Here is a 17,361-nt window from a genome sequence, read left to right on the forward strand (position 1 = left end):
GGTCTCCTGACGCTTCGTACCCGGGGGCCGCCGCCGCGTTATCGCCGCACATGCCGCGTTCGCTGCCTCGGCCGCACATTGCTTCCCGGTTTGAGACTGACTTCCCTGCTTCAGCTGAGGACTTCCTACTTTCAAGCACGAACTTTTAAAGTGCAGTGTCTTAAGAAACAGTGATGTTTTCCTTGACACTTTTTTTTTTTTTGCGTAACTGCTGACAGATCCTGACTTGCTAGTTTGTTCAGCTTCTTGCATAAAAAAGTTAATTAAGTTACAAGTATTTTAACAGTACAAATTCATTTTTTCAAGGATATGCCCTTAAATGAGAAGATGAACTAGCTGAACTGCGTGCACGCACAGTTAAGTTTTCCTAGCATGCAGCAATTATTATTAGTGTGTCAGTCTGGATAGAACACATACAGATTTAACCTGTAGTAAATTGTAATCGATTTACAACAACTAACTTAACTTGGAGTATCATGCTGTCTGTGAAAGTATACAGAAGCACTGCATATAAAACTTTTTTTTTTTTCCCCTAAATCTGGATTTCCAGCCCTACTATGAGGGAGCATGTCTCTCAAGACCTAGGATTTTATAAGGCTGTCAGCACAAAGCAATTACAGGCTCTCAAACAATTTTGGTTCATGCAGGCTCAAAATCCCTCACTTGGAATACGGATGGAGAAATTAAAGTGCTTTTATAGTTGCTTTTTAATGACTGTTCAAATGTCAACTGTTAGACTCAGATGAATTGGTGAGTGCAGTCTAAGTAGAGGTCCAAGGTGCAAAGTCATTTAATGCTCAGCTACAGAAATAGAAACGTTTGCTGATGACTAGTGCATACAATAATAATAATTCTGGTTATTGCACTGACTTTCATTTTATGGTCTTCACCTTTTTAATAAAAAACAGGTCTTCTATTTCATTATTTCCTATGATTAAGTATCCCTACATATGCATTACACTTTTATTTTGTATAATTTATTATGTTCTCTGTTATTATAATGACTTCTAGTTCACAAATTTAAAAATCCTTTTTTTAACTAGCTGTCCTAAAAAATTCAAGTTGGGTTCAAGAAATCAAATCATGTTCTCTGCTTTGTGTGCCTTTACCGCTAAGAAATGCCTGCAGTTTACGTTTACTTTAGAATGCTTTCTTTATCCATATGCTATCTTTTCTGCACGTCTGTAAAGTACTTGTTATGCCATCCTCTAGACATCTGTATTCATTCTTGTACCTAAGGGTGTGTATCATGTTGAAAGACTGGCTGCCGAAAGAACAGGTCCTTCAGCACGCACGCTTCTTCATATGTGTTGGCATGATTACTCATGGGGCTGTAGGGTCAGCTGGGGCGTGGGTTTGAAAGATAATTCAGATCAAGTCCCACTCAACCACATGCCTCACAAGTACTAATATTAGCATTGAGAAGGTGCTGGGGTACTGTTTCTTTCAGCTCTACCTTTAGTTTTAGAGTAATAACTCCTGAATGGTGGTTTATAAGGCTGTGATACGTAAGCAACATTAATTTGGAATATTCTCAGGTTTGGGGGTTTTATTTTTGTGGGGAAATGGCCTGTTGTGATTCTGTATATGCAGACTCGTGTTTTGAATTAAAGGCTTATCTATGTGATCAGGTACATAGAATCGTATACTGCGTTCCCTCTGAGCCAGTTTCAGTCTAAAGCAATATGGTTGCCTTGCTTTGCTTGTGTAACTGAACGATTTTTGAGCCTGAAACTGGCCCTTCCCTATGAGCGTAATGCATGGGTGGGGAAGGCTGAGATTGTCTCAGCCTGGCTGTATAGACATGCAATCTGGAAGCAGTTTTGCTGATAGGAGAGAGTATAGTTAACTGATCAGCTTTTACCTGCTCATCACCTCTCGCAGACTCCTTAGCCGATTTCAATCCAGAGAGTTGCGCCTGCAGGAAGCACTTTCTCCAGTACATCCAATAGCCAATTAACCTTTGGCAGAGGAGCTGTGCAAAACTGCAGGGTAATAACTTCTGATGCAGCTGAACTTCCCATCAGAGCTACATCCAGAAATATATGTCTCTTCATAGGTGTGTCCTTGCACTGTTGTAGTTAGTCTTCTTTGGTAATAACTTAAAATAGACTGCAGAAAAATATCCCTAATGTGGAATAAACGTTCACACAGAGTTAGTGTGCAATTGTATTGAACTTGTGGGGAAAAAACCCCACCTTAATTAGTATGCTTTGTCTTTTGGTAAAATGAGTAGATGTTAACCTATATGAGATTTCGATACATACATCAGAAGCAAATGAATTAAACTAAATTTACATTTCTAACATGATTAAAAGTTTCAAGGAGCAAGGCAAAAGATTTTACTTCAAGTCTGAGTCAGAAAAAAAAAAAAGAATTTCATGTTCACACTTCTTTCTGTTTTCATTTGTCTGTTCCTTCCTCTCTACTTCGTTGTATTGCAGTGAACGCTAGCAGTACTACTTGCAAGTGTGAATGCAGATGTTTCTCACGTGCATTTCCAAGTTTAAAAAACTTACAAAAGTTTTTTAAAATGCCAAATTTTTTTCTCTTTCAGAGTAGAAATGTACCCCCTCAAATATACACCCTCAACTTTGCTTATAATTACATTTGTTTAAATTTATTTATGAATTATATATTTTAGAGAGTATGATTTGGACTTGTCATGCAAATATTTTCTTTACATGGTTTTGCTCGAACAAATGGTTATCTAAGTAAATGGTTACATTTTTTCTTTTTTTTTTTTTGAAGAGCAAAATATGAAATGAATGACTGTGTGCCATTTTGGATCAGTTCGACCAATGGTTTGACAAATTACTTCTTTTTTCCCCTCAGTATTCTTTGATTTATAAATCCACCAAAGTTTTCTCTTGAAGGTATAGCAAATGTAAGTCTACTGAAGCATTGTGGTTTTTTCAGTGTGTAGTTGGCTGCACTGACAGTATTTAACAGAAAAGTCTCGAAGTGGCTCATTTCTGCCTTCTGCTGGCACAGGAACTGTAAAGTTGTTCCATGAGCTGGATTCCAGCTGAAAAATAACTTTCTGCTGATGTATTTTTTCAGCTGAATTTGTTCTGTCATTTGTTTTCTACATGTCAGTATAAAAATGTGTCTTGGCATTATATTGGAAGATAGCACAAAGACAAAGAAACGGCTAGGGAGGAAGAGGGAGTTGAATGCAATTTGCTTTTTGTTTGTGTTTTCTGGCAGAAGTGCTGTCTTAAATACACATCAGCTATAGGCTTGATTACCCTTGGGAATCCTGTAGAAATAATTCAGAGAACCCCTCAAGGTTGAAAATCTGATTTAAATTCTTCGTTTAAGTGTACACTTTAAATAAATATTTTAATTGTATAATAAATTGAAAGCAGAACTGGCATAGCTGTGCAAACAATGCTAAAACCAGGGCCAGTGGATAGGAAGGTCAGTTCCTTAAAATAATTTTAAACTTTGTAGATATTTGGCATATGGTGGTATTGAAAGGAGAGCTGTTCAAAGTGTTGTAGACTAAACAGTTGCCTTGTACAGTGAGTGTGGGTTGCAAGAAAAAATTGTTGTGTATGACAACTCCATAGTGTGTATTCTTGAAACAAAATTGGGTAGCCTCCCATCATCTTAATGGATCTTGCATCAATAAATGTCTGAAGAATAGATTTAAATGCTTACATATTCTGTTGTTGTTTTGCTAATCATTCCATCAAACTACTTTTAAGAACATATGCTCTTTGAATGCTTTCAGGAGCAAAATCTCTGTGAAAACAGTCATTAGGAGGAAGTAGTTGTGGTGGCGTAAAAATATTTTCCCCCTCATACGTTTTAAAGATTGCTGCTAGTTAGCAGCTTTAATACTGGTGGTGCTGTATTGAAGAACTGCTTGCAGATTGTACAATCCAGATATTGAGGAGGGGGACTCAAATTTTGCAGCAGTTTCATGAACCGTTAGTGGAGAACTGAAAACAAATCTGGTTAACGTGATTTCAAATTATACCTCTGAAGCTGGAGTCATGGCTCAGTGCCTCTATGGTAGAGACTTTCAGTTGAATGTGTTTTCCTGCCTTTTCCAAATATAGTTTCTCAATCAACAGCTGTGTGCAAAACCACCAAGAAAACAGGAAAAAAACATCTGCTTTTGCACAAACATTCCTTTTGAGGTCTCTGATTTCCATTCTCAGCTGAGGTGACACTTTTTCCTGTAATAACTTGATCTGTCACATGCACCACAAACAGCTCAGTGTGTCTAATAAAAAAAGACAAAACTACAAGCAAACTAGATATAATAAGAAAAAGAATTCTCCATTTATGGACACAGGATAAAAAGTATTGATGACTTATGCAACACCAAGTTGAATTTTGTACATAATTTTAACTTTGTATCACAGGTTTTGGTGCACTGAATAAACTGTTATAGGATTATAATTTAAATAGTTGACTCCTCTTTAGTAGTTAGGCTGTGGGTCTGGTTTTAGGTCTTCCAATACTTGATCAGCCCTTAGCAGTGCATATCATTGGCATTTCTCATCTAAATATGAACATACTAATGCCTGTTCAGATTTGTTAAGAAATATCTGATGGGTTAATGTACTGGCACTCTGAACTGCATGTCATCGTGTCTTCTCAAAGCCAGCCATGTTGTCTGCTCCATTAATTTGATGAAGAGTAGTTGAATGCTCACATAGGATTGGAATCAAGATGAGAACAGTTTGGCAAATCAGAAGAGTACAGATCATCTGCTAACTGTGTATCCAAAGAAAACCAGTTTAGTACTAAATCTGTTCACTTACCTGCAAAATCTCATCTATTGCATGTTTTTTATATTTTATTTATTAGGTGTGCAAAATAAAACCAGTAGCAATCTAGAAGACCAATTTTTGTTGTTGTTGTTAGATTACAATTTAGTTTAAGGTTTCTAGCTATTTAAAAGTCTTTCCTCAATGCCGGTTGGGAATGCAGTTAAGCTGAGTCTAATTGCCAGGTGAGAGAGACAATTTAACGAATAAGCTCTATTAAAAATAACTTAGAGTTATACAGTATGAACTTTTAATAGCAATTACTGTATTTAGAAATTTGAAAAGGTCAACATGGTGATCAGATACCCAGTCTTGTTGCAGATATGGGCTGTTTAGTCTGTAGCTGTGCTCCGTGGAGAAGAGGCTGAAGGGAAGGTCCTGTGATTGTGCTGTATTTTTTACACCTTGATCCAGTTGAGGCCTGTCACATATTAATTTCATGTGGGATTCTATAAGCAGCGTAATGCTTTTCTATGTCAGGAACCATAAATTGTTGCCTTACCTTTTTCAGGTATACATGGCATCTGTTGAGGTTAAATGAGCCCCAGCTGCATCCTCAGTTACTGCTGCAGTGTTTTGGTTCATGCTTTATGCCTGCATCCACAAAAGTCAAAGCTTTAGCTGCAGAGACAACATGGCTGTTAGATGCTCAAGGAGGTCCTCTTCTGAGACTGGGGTGTGCCTTGCAAGGGAGCTAGAGGAATGGTGGGCTGGGAACAGCATGTAAAGTTTCTAAATTGTTGGGTTTTATTTCTGCTTGAAAACCGAGGATCGCCTTAGCATTTCATGAGAACAATGACTATTATGGAAAGTGCTCCAGACTGTAGATGCGGTTAAACTGCAAAAATCACTGTTCATAAATAGAGCTTGTCCCAGGTTCTTCACCCCTAACAGGAAATAAATATCATAAGTGGTTTTGCTCATCTGTGTACTTATGTTAGGGATTTCCTTGGCAGTACTGTGAGTCAAAAATGTACCTCTTCAAGTTCTGTGCACTTCTGCACAAGCAGAACTTGTGCCTGAGAAGTTTTGGAGGCAGACAGCAGCTGGGTTTTATACTGAAATCTTAAACTTCCCATGGAACAGCTAAAACTCAAATGAAATAGCAATAGTTCTGAAAATGCAGGAGGGCTGGGAGCCTTTTGGGGGTTAGGATTTTAATCTTGTTTTGTTTTTGGTTTTGGTTCTTTTAAATACACCCAGGCATTATTTTCATTTCTCTAAGAAGTTATAGGTTACCTGAAATGCCTTATGTTAGATCAGTTCTGTATTTGATTAACTTCACTGTGTGCATGTAAAAAAAAAAACAATAAAAGCCATATTTTTTTGTGAGATACCTATGTTCCCGCTGCAGTAGTATTGTATAGCTTTGTTAATTTTTACAAATTTTTATTTGAGTTTCAGCTGAAGTTTATCTCCTGTTGCTGTCTGCTTGTAGCCTATTCAAATCCATATCATAAAAATCGGTAAACTTTGTATTGAAAGTTTATTGAAAATGTAATTTTGTCTGGTTATAAAACTGATCACTGAAAAAAGATAGCTGTATATTAAAACTTTAAATATAATAAAGAAAGTAAAACATGACCTTTTTATTAGCCGTTCAGAGATGTTTTTCTGCTGTATGAGATTTTGTTCAGTGAAGTGGAACCATTCCTCAAAACAGTTATGGCATGGCTCTATTTATCCAAGAATACTTGACCAAGTACAGGACATATTGGATACCCATGCCTAATTTCAAGCAAAGGGTAAAACATAAATGCTCTAAGGGGAAGCTGAAGCTATCTGAATTTTATGTTTTATAAAATCCTGCTTTTGGAGGAGGGGAGCAAATGTAAAATGTCAGCTGAGTTATGTTTTAAAGTACTCTCCTGCAGCAATCAGTAACAGATTTGCTATATTCTGATGAGAGAATACAGCACTATGTGCCGTGATAGGTGCATGCATTAGTGCACAGGGAATTCAGATACTGGAATGATAAGTGCTTTATTCCACTTAGGTAGAATGAATTAGATTTACCGCTTCATTATAAATGGTATTAACCAATTAAAGCTCTGTCTGAAGATGGCAAAATTGTAAGTATATAGGACCACACTCTGAACCTGTGATTTAGCTTGTGAATCCTTTTGCAGACTAAGAACATTATCATGTTTAAACTTAATTTCCATTCCATTAAACCGTGGTGTACAAGAAAAAGGAAGGCTTTTACAGTATCTTTTGCATTTGAGTTGATAGTCTGTCTGCACAGTGGGTATCAGGGTTGTTGGGGTTCTGCCCTCCCTTGCACTTGGACTAGCTCTCATCTTCCCTGCACTTAGCTGGTTGAGGGATCTAAACCAAACCAAACCAAATGTCTCTTCTGCTACCTTTGCTTTTTGTCCGATTTGGTTCCCTGCCTGTGCTCAGTCCAGGAGCTGGGAGTGCTTTGCCTGGCACGCCGGGGGGCCTGGAGTGTGTGATCCGGACAGTCAGACCTGCTAGGGTTCTGCAGAGTTGCATCCTCAGTCCGGGTATTTTCTTTCCTGCTAAGACAATGCCAGTATTTCTTCTGGAAACCACCAGAGGGAGTAATAAGCTCTCAGTAGTGTCCTCCCATTTTAGGTGAACACTCAAGACAGTGAATATAAAAAATAAAAGTGCACACTAGTGAGGTGTGTCCCAAGTAGATACAATTTCTGCTAGAAAATTATCAGAGTAACTTTGTTTCTAGATCCTTTCCCGGTTTTGAGCTTTTGAAAAAAAACTTCAAAAAAATCTTCCCTATGTAGAAGTTTTCATTCAGGAAATCTACAAAGAAATTCTGTATCTCTAGAATACATTATGGATGCACTGCTGGTCTTTTAATCCATTTAATTTTGACCAGCTAACATGTATTGATGTGAAAACGAATAGATTAATACTGATGGTTTCTAACATTCAGAAGTGAACTCTGATAAATGAGAGACTGAATTGAGTGAGAGATCAGCAAAACCATATCTTTATTTGAAGCTCTGACTTCTATATTTTAAAATTATCTTTAGTGAATAGGACTTGCAGTGACTGCTTTGTGCTTTCCTTGTAGCTGTATCTCAAATAGGTAGCAGATGAAAAATAATTTGTTGCTGTTAAGACCGATAGTTTTGGTTCCTGTCTTTTTTCTCGCTGATATCAATCAGATTGCATTGTCTAATGGCTTCAGAGAAAACAGGGCTGGTCATAATTGTATCAATATATTGTCTAGCTGGAATTGTTAAGGCACTGTTGGAAAGAAGTTGGTATTTCAGAAGATGACAGCACGAGAACCTGTTCATGAGTCACCAGTGATAGCTGTGTTTTCAAGACCTGAAACATGTAGTTTGAATATTTGGGTGGTAAGGGAGAAGGTGTTGGATTAGGCAAGACTGCCTTTGCAGATAAGGCTACAATGGCATGTAATTTATCTCTTAAAAAACAGAAACTATGTGCGTGGGGGTAGCTGAAAACCAGAAATTATGTTTTGCGTCTATCGGAAAACTGAGTATTTAGGATGTCTAAAATGTTTTCTTTTTTTCTTATCTTAAGGAGTTTGTACGCGTGTTCCTTGGGCTTGCAAATATTGCCCAATAGCACTTATGACATTGGCGGAAAGTTACTGACAAATCTACCTGAGTCAGTGCTGGGAATAGTTGAAAGTTCAAGGTATCACAATTTCAAGCTAGAATTGAGTTGCCCATTCAGTAATTTAGCTGCAAGATGGGCTAGTCCACAGGTTTGAGCACTGGCTATGGACGTAGGAATCCTGTTTTCTGATCTGGGCTCTTACCGCTTAAATGGCTCTAAACATAATTTTTCTAACAGTTGTAATTAATGAAAACAGGCTGTACTTCTCTAGGAAGTAGAGATAGAAACCTGTCTAAACATGAAATTTACATCTGTATGAAAACGGGTATGAATCTGGGAAACTTTATGTCACAAATATAATTTAATTTGTACAATTCTGCCTGCACAGCCGGATTTTGTTATATGGATACTTTTCTGAGAGTAGGAGAGTAAGGAGGAAGATATAAATCAGCATACTGTCACTTTTTAATATTCCTTAATTCCTTTTTTCTTCACTACTTCTTACTTTCTCTAAAGATGTGGGTTGCATCTTCTAAGTATCTCTTCAAGGTATCTACAAAACTTCTTGAAGTGGGATATTCTTATTTTTTGAAGGATTACTTTCCTGCTGCCGTGGTCGTATACTTTCTTTTGTGCAAGAGCTAACCTATCTTGTAACAGACATTGCATCTCATTTAATCAGTCAATAAAACATTATACAATGCTTTATTCTTTTCTCAGTTGTTTGAATAACTAACTTTCTCCTTGCAGTTATTACTGTATTTGTTAATCCAGTGATCTGTTTTTTTCTGTTTCAGTCAAAAGACAAAATGATGAGAGGATCACGCCGAGGCTGTGTTAGACTCAGGGTAAGTGTTGTTTTATTCAGTACCTAATGACTTACTGTGTGTAATACAGCCTAATGGAGAGAACTGCAAGGAGACTTTTGAGGTTTGGGCTCTATTCCTGACTCAGCAAAATACTGAAATAGTGAAAGTATTTAAAGAAAGAAAACATTAGAGGTCAAGTGAAATGCTGGGCTAATTGCATTCTGTAACTTTATATATTGTATAAAAACATACATTTTATACATTGCATAAAAACATTATATGACAGAGTAAGATGGGTTAGTAGTAGCATGCTATGAAGAAGTTGCTGTTTGCAGTTCTCATTTCTTTGTGTGTGGAGATACATATGTATATACATATATGTTCTGTACCTACAGAAGTCATTGCTTCCTTCTGTCCTTCTGATTTGCTTTTATTCTCTTACTGTGTCCTCCATTCTGCCAGTTTAGACAATCTTTAGGCCTGCCATTTGACTGTGCTTGAGCTAAGTAAAACAAAGGAGGTCTGGAAAGGGAAGGAAGAACACAGCAGGCAAAGTTTTTGCCATATCAGCTGAGGGGGGATGCAAATTGGGGAAACAGAGGTAAGAAGATGCAGAGTGGGAAAGCTGAGTGTTACCTATCTGAGGCACTCTGGCTCGGGACATTTAACCTTGAATGCTGCTGTTGTAGCTTGAAGTGACAGGTACTGAAGTGAGCTGGGAATGCTGTGATGTCTTTGCACATGCCCAGCTTCTACCTTGTGGTCATGCACTTACCAAAAATATTTCTTGCAAAAGTCCTTTTTCTGTATTTTTTCCCATTCCTCATAGAACCTCTGGTTCTAGTATGCAGCGGTCATGTGAAGAGCTGATGTAAATAGGGGGAAGGAGTCAGGAGGATAATGGGTGTGCATGGGAGCATTTTGAGTGTTGAAGTAAGAGAAGTATAGAGAAGATGATCTGTGATCTGATACACAATGTGATGAGTGTTGCAGCAGAACTCTGCTTCTTCCAGTTATTCCTTACTTCTGTTGTTACTCCTTTCTAGTCTTTCTGTGGGCCTAATAAAGGAGTACCAATTCTGAGATTCATACAGACAATTTCCATTCATCTGGATTCCAGCTGATTTTTTTGCACTTTCCCCTGTTTAGTGTATTGGTATCTTAATTTAGAATTTCTTTAAGGGTAATGTAAACTCAAACCGCTGTCTAGAACATTACATTCCCAAAGATTCATGAGGATGTTTTTTGCATTGTGTAGAAAAATTAGTGTGAAAAAACATGCCTGCTTTAATAGTGTTGTGAGCCTGTTAATGTGGAGGCTGGTCTCATCCTGTCAGTTTAGGAAATATTAAAAGTGAACAATCTGTTCAATATTGCATGATCCATTTTTATGTGTATTTGACATAAAGCAATCTCTTTCTCTTCCCCCATCTGCCACTTTCCCACCTCAAATTACTCTTTGGAGTTTTCTGAAGATTTGTTGACTCCTCCATTCTTTTGCTGAATGTGTGTGGCATGCTTTTTATTTTTTTTGTGAGGGAAGGAGGAATCTGTCTTTTTTCTGCTTTTGTAAAGTGGCTCTTCTGGCAGATGACAGTGATACTGATAGCTGAACAGATGGGCTTCTGCAGTCTGAAATTCTATCAAAGAGGTTTTCTGTTTAGAGTAATTGTTGATTTGTAACTGTAGGTGTGAACATAAACAAACATGTAATTTAAGCAATTTGGCTAAAATACTTCCTGTTCCCTTTAACGGATTTTTAAAAGCTTGTTCCTCACCTTTTTGCTCTTGATACATGTTTCATAGGCTTGAAGTTTCATCTCCAAATCCTTTTGTTGACTGTCACAGTGTATTTAGGAAGGTGTGTTCATAGAGGAATCTATGTCATCTATACTATGCTTAGGTCCTGCTTAAGGTTTCTGGAATGTACACTTAAACTTTCACACTTCATGTTTTCTTTTACTTGTCCATATGTATTATCTGTATGACAACAGAAGCATCTTCTGTGCTTACGCTCAGACCCTTTGCCTCAGCATTGCAATTAGAGTACGTGCACTTTATGCAGCTTTGTGTTCAGATCACAGACAATGGTGTGCTCTTCCTCCTTCTCAGTTTCCTCCCAGCACTTAGGATGGAGGCAGGATTTAGCTTTCCTAGTCTGACCTTTTTAGCCTTACATTAGTTTTACCTATATTCTCTGGGGAGAATATCTTGGTCATGTTCTTGGTGTCTGACTTACAGATTTTTGATAACAGCTGGTGAGGAGAATGATATTCTACAACTGGCAGTGATCATCTGATTTATTGCGTAGCAAAACATGTACTTAAAGTGCCAGACATGTTTTATCTACTGGCCTATTTAAAAAAAAAAAAAGTCATTTTGGCAAAATTAATCTGGCCCATTGTGTCATGTCACTGGCACACTGCATGATTACCAGATAGTCTCCAAATGCAATGGCTAGTTGTCTGATTGTTGTTATGTCCTGGCACTAAAAGTATTCAGAATTATACTGTCTTGGGTACACTTTTTAGGTGCCTCTCTTATAGCGATCGCAGAGCTGTCCTTGAAAAGCCTATATGGAAGGTACTCCTTTGGAGAAGTTAAGTGGCACATTTTTGGCAGTGGAGGGGAAGAAACCAGTTTAAGCTATCCTTTCCTGCTATATAGCCTTGAATTACATATAGTTGGTGCTGCTATTAAATAAGACCTGTTCCTTTCATTCAGTCTTGTGGTGCCTGTGATAGTCCCAGCCATGCATGAGCTGGTATCGTTGGCCAGAATCCTCATATAGGGGCTATGAAGAATGTGTGTGAGTAAGATGGATTCAGATGCCCCTGCCCCTAAGTCCGTACTAAAACAATACTTATGTTTTGGCCAGCCTGATACTTACCTAACCCCCTACTCTGTGGTTGCTGTATGATACTTGGCTGAATGAAATGAAGCGCTTGTTGGAATTGACTCACAGGTGTTTGTACTGCTGTTGCTTGCTGTTTACTTGGACAGCAAAAGGGCAGAATTTACCCTTTAAATATGTGCACCTTCCAGTGATGTCCGTGTCTTTTGGGGAGGGGAGAGGATAAAGCAGATCCTGATGCTGTGTCTCCTGCAGAAGGAGAAGAGAAACTGAGTAAATCTGTTGGTGATTTTTGAAGTATTTTGAACTAAATACTACAATTTGTTGGAGTTGGCAGAGGCCGGGAATGGTTCTTTTTCAGTGTCGTCTTCTCTTGAGTGAAAAATTGTATTATTTATTAAGTGTTTGGGGGGGCAGGAATGAAGATGATGTAGGTTTGTAAATAGCTGAGTACAGACGGCCTTTATAATTTATTTGCATTTTCTTCTAATAATTCATGAGGAATTAGAAGTCAAAGCTAGCTGCTTTTGATATATCCTGTTGACTTACTGATACTATTTACTTAGGGACTGAAAATTAGATCATGCAATGTAGCAGTGACATGATATGATGAACCAAATTAATTTTGCTGGAATGTTTTATTTTTTTTTTATAGACTGGTAGATAAAATCAGGTCAAGAGCTTCTTTTTGCAGAGTATCTATGAATTAGTATTTTTACTCATGGAAAGGACTTCTAAAATATTGCTTCCCACTCTTTAAAATATAAGTTGAAATGTAGTAGAAAACTGTTTACTATAATGATGCTGTAGCATAAAGCTCCCTCCATTACAAAAAAAAGATGCATATTATTATCCAGAAAATCACAGTTTTACAAATAATTATTGTTTTTTTCTGCAACTAAAATTGTATTATTTTAAAGAACTGACTTGCATCCTGTCACTAAACAGAGAATCTTTCTGCTCCTTACTGTATTCAGTTTGCTTCTAATTTGTCAATGCTTTTTAAATTCCAGTGGTGTAGTGATAGAGTGTATGCTGCTGATGTCACTGCTTGCCTTATCAGGATTTTGTTCTTTGTTTCACAGGGAGCTGTGATTGGTATAGACGATGAGGACGACAGCACCTTCACAATAACTGTTGATCAGAAAACCTTCCATTTTCAGGGTGAGCTGAAAGAAGAGATTGTTTTTTCTTATAATAGATTCCACTTGTATTTGATGGATTATTTTAAATGTTTGGCAACAGAACAGCATGAATGAGCACACTGAGAACATTCTGGATCCAGGGGTGCTGCAGGTTAGGCAGGGATTTACATCTGCAGTGGATACATGTGTGCTAGAAAGAGACTGTAGCTCTGGCAGGATTTGGAGATTAAAAATGTAAAGAATAAATCACTCAAGGGGAGAAAGTAATGGGCTTCTGATTATGGGTTTCGCTTACAAAACATTTCTGATCTTCGTTATCAAGATACAATTATGCATTTCTGTATGAAGAGAATCAAGACTGGTCTGAAGGTTGCAATCTGTATCCAAATAGAACTTAATGCTCAATTATGAGGAGACTAGAGGCAACATTTGGCTTAAAGGTGGAGCTTTGCTTCAAGATTTACCAGCTTGCATTCATTTCATCTACATTTCTGTGTCTTGTCTGCCAGTCACCATTTCTCTGCTATTATCCTTTTATTCACATTTACTAACACCAATGCCATCTGCCACTGCTATGTTTCGTCATTGCATGTTATGGTTCACCGGTAGAAAGGGTAAGGTACTATATAATTGTTATGTACTCAAATTATTTTATCTGTAGCAGCAGGACAAAATACTGTGATAATATTGACTAGAGAACTTCTATTTTCTGAATGTTAAAATCCTAGGGAAGTGTGATGAAAATATTTTTCAACTAACATTTGTTAGTCCTTTTGCTTTTCCTCTAAAATGTAGTGACTAAATCATTTAATTGCTTTGCATAGAGCTGGAAACTGTAAATATCCAAGCGGCACATTTGCATGTCAGCAGTCATATTTATTTATATAAACTGGAATAATTCTATAGCCTATATTGTACTGTATGTATTTTTAAATCAGTGATTTGGAAATGGGGGTTCATACTGCTGTGTTTGTGAGAATATTTTTAATGATAAATATTAATTGTATACCATATTGTCTCTGCTATCTGTATTCCTTGTGCTACAGTTCTTCCTCAGTGCTGTTGCTATACTCTGGCTTTTCACTGCATTAAGCCTCATAAACATAACTTCATAATGCTGAGCTCACAGTAATACTTAAATCTACTGTTCCCAAGGATAACTGATAAAATGCAAGCTAATTGCTAATGCGGTAATGGAATGCTGTACTGTGGCAGTCTTTCAGTACTATGAAGCTAAATACTGCTGAATATTTGAGAACTTGATACAGGTAAATCTAGAAATCTCTCATCTTTAGTTCCTAAGATATACCTTTTTAATATGCCTTATTTGCACTGATTTCTTATATGCTATATTCTGTTTTGGGTAGTCAGATGTCTTAAAAGTAGACTGATAGTATTTGATGCAAGTAATGTTCTGCTCTAAGTAATATTGATAATTTTTGTCACATAACATCTCATGCTTTATTATCTCAATTTGGGTGCATTTCATATCAGGTCAGGATTTGTGTATGCTCCTTTAGTGTAGAACTAAGATCTTGTACACTATTTTCTGTATTATGCTTTTTCTATTAGCATGTTACGAAGAGAACATCCCTGATAGCCAGCAAATTGTAATGATACAAGCACAGTATTAGTATATGTGGCTGTAAAGCGAAAATGTAAAAAGACAGGCAAGATATTAGTGCTGGGATATTTCAGTATAAAAAATCTCTGTGGAACTATCTGTAGTTTTTATGGTCACTCACCTCATGCAACCCTTATGTCATATATATAAAAAATGTTTGTTCATTATATTAAATTAATTCAGTATTACACAGGCTTTACTTTATGTCACTATGATAGTGACATGATAGTCATGAATGGGTAATAATGTAAATATTACAATATGTATTCTGAGACTACATAGAATATGTAGAACAGATTCTGTGAATAATCCAAGAAAACATACAGTATTCCTAACAATTAATTTCTAAGATTTTTTTATACATGATCTAGATAGACCTTTTTTTCTGCGAGGTAGTCATAGCTATAAATACATTCACCCTTTATAAAAGAAGTCTTGTACAAGAGAAGACGGCTTCAGAAATGGCAACTTTTAAAAAGATACAATCTCATCCTTTCTTTTTACTGCCTGCCTTCATTCTCAAAGACAGCCAGGGATCTAAACAACCTGGAGCCTAGTTGGGAAAACTACAGAACTTTAAAAATACCAAGATTTCAAAGATCTGCTGACCTGTGTGTAAGTTAGGGCCCCATCTGCAGTGGAACGGTTTCTCTTTCAGCCTCCAGAAGAAAAATGTTTTCCTGTACTCAGACTTTAAGTACTGATTGGTGAAGACTTGAATCTTCTTTGGCCTCAGTGAAATTTTGCTGACAGGCAGTGACTGAATTTGAATTTGGGAAAAGAAGGAAAAACTGCATATTGGATTCATTAATTATTTTAACGTCAATTGCTCAAAATTGCATATCTGTCTGACACTCTAGAGATGTAAGTAAGGAGATGAAGGGTAAATAAGTAATTTAAAGATATCTGATCAACTTCTCACAGGGATGTTGTTTCCATATGTGTGTGTATGTGTGTAACTGAATTTCTGAAGCACTAAACCTCTAGCATCTTCCACTAAGATTTGCCTGTCACTGGATCTTGGGCAATTCTGAGTCTTTCCAGTGTGTAGTTCATATTTTGTTGCTGCCTGTGACCATCTCCCTCTATTCTGTTTGGAACTGTGCTTCCTAGTGGCCATCTCTGTGTTGAATATTAGTAAAAGTTAAAAATTTTTTATTACGAAGAGAATTTAGGCTTTGAATGATGACTGCGTAAATATCAAATGGTATCCATACACTTGGTACCTGGGTATAAAGGAAAGAAGTTCATTGGATATATACAGGCAATAAACCAGCATGTTTTGGTTTTACTGTCAGCTTAACTTTAGCTCTGCCAGAGTGCCCAGCAGATTTTTGCCCCTTTATTTTATTGTTATGTACGACTGTATTGACACTTATTCACACTGGAGGGGGAAGGGAGGGGTAGAATGTCCACATAAATTTTAAAATATACTTAAAAGTAATGTATTTAATCTCTTGATTGGTTCTTGTTTGGCCATAGCATATATCCAGTTTCGGGGCTTAATTCTAAGGCTTCTGAATTGGGTTGATCTCAAAGCACTCCCTCATGGATTTGTTCAGATTAGATGCAAAAATTCATTCAAGTTGCTGCAAGACATTTGGGATAATTCTCTTAGTCTAATGTACCTTCCTGTAAGGAAGCTCTTTCTTGATAATATATCTCTTCTTGCTGTGATACATGTGCCTGTTCTAAATGTTCCATAACCTTCAAACACTGTGAGGGTTTTTTTTGGTTTTGTTTTTTTCTTTTAACATCATTCTATCATCACCTAGCTATAAGCTCTTTCAATTTCGAAAGTCAGTTATTCTTCATATCACTTAGCTGCTCTTTCTGCTCACTAGGATGCTCATGGCTTAAATTCAAGAGTAGGAACATGATGTTCAAGATAGTCCGTCAAGGGTATTGTTGCCTTCTTGATATTTAAATTGCTGTCTAACCTGAAGCAATATTGGCTTTTATTTGGACTGAAATACTTCACTAAACACACATTGTATGCAGAAACAAGAATTCAGATTTTTAAACTCCTACCTGAAAACCCAGATCTTGTTTTTACAGCCTGCAGCACAGTTCCTTGGAAGGAAATCAGTCTTGTCTCCGCTGCTTTTTGTTAATAAAGTATTGAAAGATTGGAAGCAGTCCAGTGCATTGATCTGAGATGATTTTGCTTTAGCTTTTGTCTTTCCTTTCCTATTCCTGCCACAAAAGTATCTGAGAAATGAAGCATGAATGTTGCTGTGCAACTTATTCTCCTATTACATGAAAACTGTCAGCTGGTAAAGGTAGATTTCTCCTTCTTCCCCATCCTGCCCCAGTTTCTAGCTTGATCTGTGCCTGCCTACCATCCCAGCTGAGAAAAGAGGGAGGTATGCACAGCAAGAGGTTGCCTTAATGTCATAAAAGCAGGGAATTTTTGTTAATGCGGGACACAGTTATTACTAAGGATATACTGGCATCCACAAAGACCTTAGTTGCTGGGCAGTATCAGAATTTGAGTTTTTAAGCATTTGTATTAAGTATCAAAATTAACTATAATGGCTTTAGACCTGTATTTCACCACTACTTG

General features: G+C 37.1%; 1 protein-coding gene across 2 annotated transcripts in view; it reads left to right on the forward strand.

Annotated features, from left to right (window-relative positions):
• Nucleotides 1-9,163: 9,163 nt before the first annotated feature.
• Nucleotides 9,164-17,361, forward strand: part of OSBPL9 (oxysterol binding protein like 9) — a 53,383-nt gene continuing 45,185 nt past the window's right edge. For both annotated transcript variants that reach the window (XM_009644633.2, XM_009644634.2), the window contains exons 1-2: nucleotides 9,164-9,211; nucleotides 13,112-13,190. In XM_009644633.2, the coding sequence (XP_009642928.1) occupies nucleotides 9,173-9,211; nucleotides 13,112-13,190 (118 nt within the window). In that variant the 5' untranslated portion in view covers nucleotides 9,164-9,172. The remainder of the gene's footprint in view (nucleotides 9,212-13,111; nucleotides 13,191-17,361) is intronic.

Source organism: Egretta garzetta, unplaced genomic scaffold (assembly GCF_000687185.1).
Source record: "Egretta garzetta isolate BGI_Z169 unplaced genomic scaffold, ASM68718v1 scaffold768, whole genome shotgun sequence".
NCBI lineage: Eukaryota > Metazoa > Chordata > Aves > Pelecaniformes > Ardeidae > Egretta > Egretta garzetta.